Genomic DNA, 9,205 nt, shown 5'->3' with positions numbered 1-9,205 from the left:
TCCCAGCCCTGCTACGTGACCTCTGCCACATTCACTGCCCTTGCTGTAGCGTGGGATTGTGATACGTTCCGTACCTACTTTGCAGAGGACTGGGGAGGATTCATATTCTTAAAGGGTTTGGAGATCACTAGCTGAGGGGCACGTGAGAAATAGCAAGAGCCTGTTTGTACAAGAAGCTACAGCAAGTCCAATGCTATCCCACAAACTCAAAGGAGGTTAATAATTTCACAACTCATCCAGGTACCAGGACTTTACTCATCAGCTGAGAACGGCAGGGAGATGGGGCCAGGGGATACTGACCCTATGCAGGCTTCCACCTCTCTTCTGGTCATCACTACTCAAATAGCACTGGGAGCACTTAAAAGGGATTCAGATGATGTGGATAGTATCTCTTACCCTTAGATCCCCTTGCCCAAGGTCTAGGGGCTCTTTCCCCTGCATGCGCTACCCCACAGCTCATCAGGGAGGAGGTACACACAACTCCCACACCTCAAGAGGGTTCAACATTCTTTATTTTTTTACTGAAAGTAGATAGCTGCTTACAAAAAAAAAATGCACATTTCCCCATCCCCCACTTCTCTCCCATTCCTATGCCATCCCTCTCTTTCCCCCACCCAGCCTCTCATTCACAGCTGTCCGTCAGTGGATGGGTTTGGTTCCATTTCGTTTGTTACAATCACAGAACAGAATCTAAACTGGAAAGAAACACGAAACTGGAAAAACAAAGCCTTTGAGCACAGGGAAGGGGGTGCGCTAGGTTGGCCTCCCCCTGATACCTCAAAGTAAAGCAATGATAACCCCACCCACCCATGTTACCTCCCCACAATAACCCCAACACTACAGTGAAGGACACAGCCCATCCTCCCAGATCCTAAGAAAATAGGCTACAGACTGTAGAACTTCAGGCTCCTGTCCATGCCCGTGGAAGCGATGAATTTAGCATGGTGGCCAAAGGCCACACCTGTAGTCAGGCCACTGTGTTCTGTAGGGAGACATGAGAGATGATTAGGGGAGAGACACCAGATGGTTAATTTGCAATTCATCCTACTAGACCTTCCCCTCCATCCTAGGGCCACCTCACGCAGCGCACTCCATGGGAATGGGGTCTCAGGGACACAATGAAAGGAGCAGCTCGCTCATCCACTCGCTGAACCCAGCACAGGCACATGACTCTCCCAGCTGAGCACCTCACCTGTGAAGTGGAGGATTTCCGTCCACTGCTTGCAGATGTAGATCTGGACGTCCGTGCCGCCCAGGGCCAAGTATGTACCGCTCTGGTCAAATATGAGGGACTTCACCTACAGAGGAGAGAGAGATCTGAGCTCCAGGCACAACTCTGAGCCAGACCCGGGGGCGCTCTCCCTCCTGTACCAGGCTGCCAGGAACTCACTCCCCCACACACTCACCTACTCCTACCATACAGCTGGCTCCCAGAGGGGCACCTCTCCCCATATACCCACCCTGGGCAGAGGGAGAACCCCCAACACACGTGCACACACCCCATACCAGGCACTGGCTCCCTGATGCAGGGAGAAGCCCAGTCAAACTAGGATGCACAAGGACATGGAGGAAAAGCAGCCAGGTCACACCCCTCAGCTGGCTCATATCGGGGAGAGGTTGGGGGAGCAGGGACAGGGCTTGACAGAGCAGGAGGATCGCACACACCTCAAAGTTATTGTCCAGCTGCAGCGTCTTGAAGTTCTTGAGCTTGCGCAGATCCCAGAGTTTGACAGAGGAGTCGTCAGCGGCCGTGGCCAGGTAGTAGCCATTCTCCGAAAATGCAATGCTGGTGATGGGACCGGAGTGCCCTGGGAAGTTGGCCACATTGGTGCGTTCCTGAGACAGACAGACAGTTAGTTACCCATGGCTGAAAGGCAGGCACTGAGTCGAGCCAGGGCCAGCTGGGAAAAGATGGGGGCAGCAGGTAGGCTAGATCTTCCCTTCCCATGAAGAGAGCTTGATCCAGGGGAAAGGAGCCTTCTCCGCCCGCCTTTGTGCTGTGATAGATTCTCATCCCCCACAACCAGACTCCAGCTACAGAGCGACTCTTTCCCTGGGGAAAGCACCCAGCTAGGACATCTGTGCACACTATCCAACAGGGGCCAGAGTGGAAGACATATGTGATAGCCAAGCTCCACCCACCACCCAAGCTCCGCCTACTCATGGCCTGCTCTCCATAGTAAGGCCATACCTCTCTTTTCCTGTGTGCTTCAATCAGCACTGAACACTGTCAACGCTAATGTACAGCATCGTTACATTGCAGAGCTAACGTCACTGAGGTGAATGGAGCACTTCGCCCCCACTGGTTCAGGCTGTCTGCAAACTCACTCGCACACCAGTCACGTGGGAAATGGTTGTAACAACAAGGTAAGAGCTAGAGGCAACTTTCTTTTAATGAAAGCAGAGATCCTAGTGTGCCAGGGAGGAGGCCCTAGCTGGCCTGACAGCCCCATGCTCTAGAAAGTATATAGGGACCAGGCCTCGGTCTGAGCACGCTCCTAGCCATGAGGCTGGAGCTGCCAACATGCCAACATCCTCCAGTACCAGGCTCTGCAGCCGTCAGGCACACCCAGCCAGCCAGCCCTACCTTCAAGTCCCAGATCTTGATTTGAGAGTCCATAGTCCCTGTCCCAAAAATGAGCCCATCAGGGTGGAACTGAGCACAGGTGAGAGCTGCAGAGACAGAGAGAGACAGAGAGATTCAGGGACACTGCCGGGGGGGGGACACACATCTCAATTGGATAACAAAAGGACACAGCAGAAAGCAAAGCCCTCTCCCAGCCTTCCCCATCACAGGGTTCTCAAGGACTCGTGTGACAGAACACAGCCCTTCCTGCAGCCTCTTCCCCAGCAAGAATACGGAAAGATTATCTAGGAGAAAACATTATTCTAACATATAAAATAGTTTCTTTAAAAGGAGCTGCTAAAAATGCTACAGAAAGCAACTTTATCTGATTTGATGTTGGACTCCACTTAAACTGTACACTAGATTAACATACAGGGAGTGAAAACATGTAATTCAAGGTTAATAGTGACCATGTTCTACGGCAGAGGTCTCAAACTCACGGCTCACGGGGCTATTTCCTGCGGCCCGCACACCCCCCCGGCCTACCTTCAGGCCAGGGGTGGGCAAACTACACCCGCGGGATTGCCCCCCTCGAGCCCCACGCCGCTCCCTGAAGCAGCTGGCATCACGTCCCTGCGGCTGGGGGTGGGGGAGAGGAGCAGAAGGCTCCCTGTGTTGCCCTGATTTCCAGGCACTGTCCCCCCGCAGCTCCCATTGGCCGGGAACGGGGAACCGTGGCCAATGGGAGCTTCAGGGGAGGTACCTGGAGGAGCAGCAAGCAGCATGCAGAGCTCTGCGTCCCCCCTCCCACAGGGGCTGCAGGGACATGGTTCCAGCTGCTTCGCGGAGCGGGGCCAGGGCAGGCAGCCAGCCTGCCCTGGCCCCGGTGTGTGCCGCTGCCACCCCGGAGCTTCCTTCGGGGAAGGGGTTGGAAGAGGCGGGGCAGGGGCGGGGCCTCATGGAAGGGGTGGAGTGGGGGCACGGCCGGGAGCAGCGAGGGGTGTGTGTGTCAGTGATGTGGCCCTCATGGTCATTTGAGTTTGAGACCCCTGTTCTACGGTCTATTTCTATTTCTGAAACGGATGTTCTTAACAAGCTCCTCATCTTACGCTCTAGAAAAATCATCCAGCTAAAATGAAATGGAGCACAATGACCCTGCGAGCCAGGGGTCCCCGATACCCAACCCTTACCGCAGCCAGAGGTCTCATCTGTGACCTTGGTGAGCACCCGGCCCGTCTGGATATCAGAGAAAGCCCAATACTGAAAGAGAGGAACAAGGAGTGAGTGCATCCCACAGCCGCCAGCCCTCCACTGCCTCCTGCCCACACCAGCTCGCTGATCGAGGTGAGCTCCAACAACATGGGGGGGGGGGAAGGAGGGGTCAGGGGTGACCTGAGTCTCACCTGGTCATCAGAGGAGCTCAGGAGATAGTCACCGGTGGCATGCAAACTCAGCCCTGTCACGGCGTTCTCATGGGCCCGGACAACCTGCACGCAAGTGGCGCTTGGGACCGACCAGATCCGGATAGTGGCATCAGGAGAAGCAGAGAACACCAGCTCCTAGGTGTGTGAGGAGAGAACATGCACAGGGATTAGAGCACCAACATTGGGAGGGGCGAGAAGAGGTTAATACCAAAGCACATTGTAGGAGGGGACCAGACTGCGATATGGGCCTGGAGACCCCCAAAAGGTGGCCCCAGAATCCCTCCCGCAGCATGGCACGGCCAAAGGAGATGGGGAGTTGGCCCTGGCCCTTACCTGGGACGGATGGAACACTACACTGGTGACCTTCTTGGCGTGCCCTTTGAGAGTCGCCAGGATCTGCTCCGAGCTCTTGTCAAAGACGATGACATTTTTATCCGCCCCGCCTGGAACACAAACAGAGAGGGGTGGGGCCCAGAGCTGTGCAGACCCGTCTCCCCTCAACATCCACCACCCTGGAACTAAAGGAGACCCACAATCCCTGGAAACTGGGTGTAGAGAGGTCCTTACTGCCCTCTACCTCATCCCCACCAGCCCGCAGCCGGAAGAGGGGTGTGCCCAGGAAACAGGGAGACTTTTGACCCATATCCCCGCCCTCTGGCAAACATCAGCTGCGGGTTCCAGAGGCCACAATCCCTGCCAGCCCGGTGGAAGAAGCTGGCACCGAGGCGGCTGTCTTACCGGTGAGGATCTTGTTGGTGTCGGAAGGACAGAGGTCCAGAGCGAGGATCCCTGGGATGCTGGCGCTGTGCAAGCCCTGTACAAAGAAAAGGGGGTCAGACAGAACCACTGTCAAGCAGGAAGAGCCCCTCGAGGCAGGGAGGGATCCTAACGAAGAGCTCTGGGTACAGACTCCATAACCGGGACTCTTTGTTCCCACCCAGATCTGCTCCGCACCCTGCTATATTCCCCCACCTCCCTCCCTCCCCAGTGCTTGCAAGCCAGCACCTGTTCAGCTCAGATGGGAGAAGCAAGCGGGAGACAGCTCAGGGTCCAGGTGCCAAGAGATACACCAGGGCTAACAGCCCACCTGCTGAGAGGAGACTCCAGAGCCTCAGTGGACCAAGAGGGAGAAGCAGCGACTGTCCCCTAGCAGCACAGCGCCCCCTGCTGCCACAGCAGGGTGGGGACAAAATGTGCCCAGGTTCTGAAAGGCAGCACAGCCCTCTGTAGTTGCATAAGGGACTGGGCCATCTGGGGAAGGCATTCGCTGCATTCACCAAGGTTTGAGACCCCAAAAGTTAACTTTCGACCGTCTGCATCAGAGAACTCACCACATGTGAGGCCACCTGTCGATACTTGCTGAGCTCCTCTGGCTTCACCAGCTCCTCTGGAACCGTCTTGCCTCTCTGCAGAAGGAAGAGCACCCAAAGAGAAATGACCATGCTCCTGGGAGAGCACCCAGCCCCCTGCCTTTCCCCCACCCGGCCAACCCCACCCAGGGAACAGAGAGATCCTCCTCCTCCTCACAGGACAGATTCCCTCAATAGAGACCTCCAAAACCGCTGAGCTCACCTCCCTGCTTCTTTACCCCCGCTCCAATGGAGAGCCCCCTCCCAACTCAGACCCCTCCAGATCCTGCCCCCCACCGCAGGGAAGGAAGGGGATCCAGGGAGCAGGGTCTCACCTTCTTACGCTCCGTGGTCAGCACCGTGGCTTTGTCTTGAAGCTGGAAAACAGAAGAGTGAACTCAGGAATTGTGACGCTAACAGACGGAAGGCTGGCACAGGAGGGCAGCTCTCTGACTGCCTGCATCATGCAGGAACCAGGGCACAATAGATGGGGCAGGGAGATGGAAAAGAAGCGACTGCATGGGAAGCAGGAATGAAAGTCGCTCCTGCAGCAGAGCAAAGGGTGAATCTGGGACGGATGACTCTTTACCTTCTGGATGATCTCGGGGGTCATGCCTGCCAGCTCTCCCAGATCCATCGGCTCGCCAGCACCCTGGATTGGGGAAAGAAGAGGCCCATGAGTCCAGCAGGAGAAGAGAGAGCAGTCAGGAGACACAAGGAGAGAGCTGTGCAGGAGGGACTCACCGTGATGTTGGGCTGGGAAGACGGCACAGCCTGGGGGACTATAAGGCCAGCCTGGGGTTTCAGAGTCGCCAACGCTGCGGAGACACAAACAGCGGCTCAATGGGTTAAAATGGGAGCCAACTGCAGGCTCACAGGAGTGCCACAGAGGTTCTGTTACAGCTACCTTTTCCCATCAGTACTGACCCCTGCCTGCTCCAGAGGCGCAAGCTCCTCCCCCTGCCTGCTCCTAGGGCATTAGAGTCAGAATCCCTCCCTGGACTGATTCTCCCCATGGTGCTGCAGCCTTGCCCTCAGTCAGACCCCCTTCCCCCACCGATTTACCTTCTCTGGCAGCGGTGACCTCTTTGGTGAGACGGGCGATGACGCGGCAGGCAGCATCATGCTGGTACAGTGCGTGCGACAGCTCCTGGCGGGTGGTCTGCAGCTGCTGGCGGAGCGTGAAGCTGTGCAGCATGACGGCGTCCTATGGAAGGACTCGCAATGTGAGGGAGCCAGCCAGGGCTCAATGCTCTGCCCCCCCCCAGCTCAGCAAGCTCCGCCCACCTGGGTAAGTAGAGTGGATGGCTCCACCCAACCTCAGCAAGCAAAGCGGGTGGGTCCTCCCATCCAAACGGAGCAGAATCCTGTTCTTTCTGCTGCCCCAGCACTCCTCCTATCATCTGCCCACTTCAATGGCCCCCAACACTATCCCCATGACAGCACTTACCCACTCATCCTGAAGGGCTTTCAGAATGGCCGGGATGCTGGTGGCCGAGGGTGGCTTGGGCCGGATTGGGTGGGCAACTGTGAATGAGACACACAGGGGTGTGTTAGCCTCAACAGCAAGGATTAATCCCTTTCCCCATCTCCTGCATCTCTACTTTTTCTCCATCCCCAACGCCCACCCTCAAACACAACCGCTCATCCACCCCTTTATCCAGATCCATTTGCACCCTCACTTCATCCTCTACTATATGTCTACATCACCTGCTGGTGGAAGAATCTCATTAGAAAATGCGGCTGTTAATGTATCTCTGCAGTCACCATACTGGGTCACAGCATCTAAGTTGGTGTCTGACCTACTACCGCACCAGATCAGGCTAGTGGCCCAGCTAGCTCAGTAGCCTACCTAGGATAGTGGCCAGTATCACGTACAGCAGAGACCCCCAAACTCCAGTGATGCAACTCTTGTGATAGTGTGAACTGTCAATGGGAGGGAGAGTAATAGAAATCCCTAAGCAGCTGACTCCATTTAACCAGTCCTCTCAGAGGCTGTTGGGAGTGGGAGGACTCTGGGCCTATACAAGCCAAACCCAGCTCATTCCAACAGGGGAGAGAAGGAAGAGGCAGCATTCAAAAAAACTGAATGCATGTCAAGAGAAAAAACATCTCCAGAAAGGAGCCAGAGGAGAGCCAAACTCCTTGGGAAAAAGGTACAGAGTTTGGTGAAAGTGGGCCTGCCTCCCCAGGAAACTTTGGACTTGCCTGAGAAGAGGACTATGGGGAAATCCTAAAAATTTTGGGTGTAGGTGACGATAAAATGAATACTGATTCACCCATTTTATAAAAGCTCCTACATTCTCTTGGTGTCCTTCCTTCCCCAACCCTTTCTGTGATGGTCAGACCAACCTGGCCCACCAGGCAATTGCTTGGTGAACTGTGGGAGCTCAGGCCATCAGGGTAGTAGTGATGGTCTGCCCAACTCCCTGGAGCTGGTGAGAATCCACCAGGTCACACCTCTAGCTCCGCTCCCCTCTGCTTGATACCTTTGATGTCGATCAGTTGCTCTTCAGACAGCGGCTGGTTGTTCACTGGGTCAGTCCCATTCTCTGCGATGTACTTTTCAATCAGTCTTCGCTCATAGACGTGGTTTGAGACCGGAGACACGCAGGGGTGCTCTGGCACCTCATTTGAGACTGCAAAGAGACAGAGATTGCAGGGGTGACAATGGACAAACAGAACCTAAATCCCCACCAGTACCCCATGCTTACCAGAGGACAGAGAAGCCCCAAGACAAAGGTAACAAGACACAGATCAATCTTTCCTACAGCCTCTACATGGGTAGCATTGTCTCCACGTTTACCCTATTCTTTTTCTAGTATGCTAATGTTTTTCCTGATATTTAAGCTCCACTGATTCTCCCCACCCTTATTTATTTAGTGGCACAGTGGCCAAAGGGTTACGGTGCTCCACCACAATCCTGAAGATTGTGGGTTGGAGTCACACTGGATCTAACTCTGGAAGGCCACCTTCAATTCACCCAGCTGCAAAATGGGTACCTGATCCCTTGGGCAGCCAAAGGTGGGTGACGCCAGCCCCATCGCTGTGTTGGCTACGAAACTTCCTTGCCCTAACACCTCAGCCCGGGGATCTGTTTGTCTGTCCTTGAGCCTTCCCAACCCAGACACTGCTCCTTTCTCAGGAACCACACGACGCCGGTGGGGGAGCGCTGGGGCGAAGCGGCCATGCAGAGGGAGGGATGCAGGTGCAGACTCGGGGCCCTGCGGGGGGAGGGGGCGGGGTTACTGGCCGTGCAGAGGAGCCGGGTTCGAGGCCCCCCGAGCGGGCGGCACGTTGGGGGGGGGGGCTGTTTTTAGAGTCTCCTCGTTGGGCTCCTTGCGCTGGGGAGACACCAGGGCCCGCGTGGTGGGAGATGTCAGCTCCACGGGGCCGGCTCGGGAAGGGCCCCCCCGCAAGCTCCCAGTCCGTCACTCACTCGAGCATATGAGGGACATGGCGACGTCTCCCCTACGGGTCCCGGTTCTGCTTCCGGGTCACGGGTTCTGCTTCCGGGGGAGGGTGTCCCCTCTCCGTGTCCCAACCGAGGCCGGTCCCGTTCCGCGTCCCCTCGCTCACGCGGGGCCCCAGCGCGCGCGGGAGACTCCGGAGTCCCGCCCTCGCCGGAAACGGAACTTTACTCTTCCCGGCATACCCCGGGCCGTCTCGCCGCATAGATCGGGAACTTCCGGCTACCGCTCGGGCGTTTCGGGAGGGGGAGCACTGCTTGGCTGGAACGGCCGCTCCCGGCATGCACCTCTTCCTGAAGACTGTAATTCCCAGAATGCACTGGGCGGACACTACCCGGCCCGCCCCCATGACTACAATTCCCAGCGGCCCCGGGCCTGGTGCTGAATTTGAATTTC

General features: G+C 56.2%; 1 protein-coding gene across 1 annotated transcript; it reads right to left on the bottom strand.

Annotated features, from left to right (window-relative positions):
- Nucleotides 1-504: 504 nt before the first annotated feature.
- PRPF19 (pre-mRNA processing factor 19) lies at nt 505-8,959 on the bottom strand. The gene is made up of 15 exons (XM_029911223.1): nt 8,779-8,959; nt 7,829-7,978; nt 6,790-6,866; nt 6,405-6,546; nt 6,084-6,157; nt 5,929-5,991; nt 5,675-5,716; nt 5,322-5,396; nt 4,729-4,804; nt 4,324-4,433; nt 3,970-4,125; nt 3,757-3,826; nt 2,588-2,673; nt 1,666-1,836; nt 505-1,298 (listed from the first exon to the last, which is right to left on the bottom strand). Exons 1-15 carry the CDS (start codon nt 8,795-8,797, stop codon nt 1,137-1,139), a joined length of 1,473 nt encoding a protein of 490 aa, XP_029767083.1. The 5' UTR covers nt 8,798-8,959; the 3' UTR covers nt 505-1,136.
- Between the last annotated feature and the right edge of the window lie 246 nt (nt 8,960-9,205).

The sequence above is a fragment of the Terrapene carolina genome, unplaced genomic scaffold, assembly GCF_002925995.2.
Source record: "Terrapene carolina triunguis isolate 2854851 unplaced genomic scaffold, T_m_triunguis-2.0 Scaffold90, whole genome shotgun sequence".
In the NCBI taxonomy this organism is placed as follows: domain Eukaryota; kingdom Metazoa; phylum Chordata; order Testudines; family Emydidae; genus Terrapene; species Terrapene triunguis.
The sequence above is the reverse complement of the archived record's forward strand: the minus strand, read 5'-3'. Positions and strand labels throughout refer to the sequence as shown.

Bases quoted from the DNA above. Each gene is read 5' to 3' on its own strand.
- PRPF19 (XM_029911223.1), bottom strand. The intron at 5,992-6,083 runs GTGAGTCCCTCC...TCCCCAATCCAG, and splicing joins CTTCCCAGCCCAACATCACG to GGTGCTGGCGAGCCGATGGA. The intron at 1,299-1,665 runs GTGTGTGCGATC...TCTCCTCTGTAG, and splicing joins AGCTGGACAATAACTTTGAG to GTGAAGTCCCTCATATTTGA.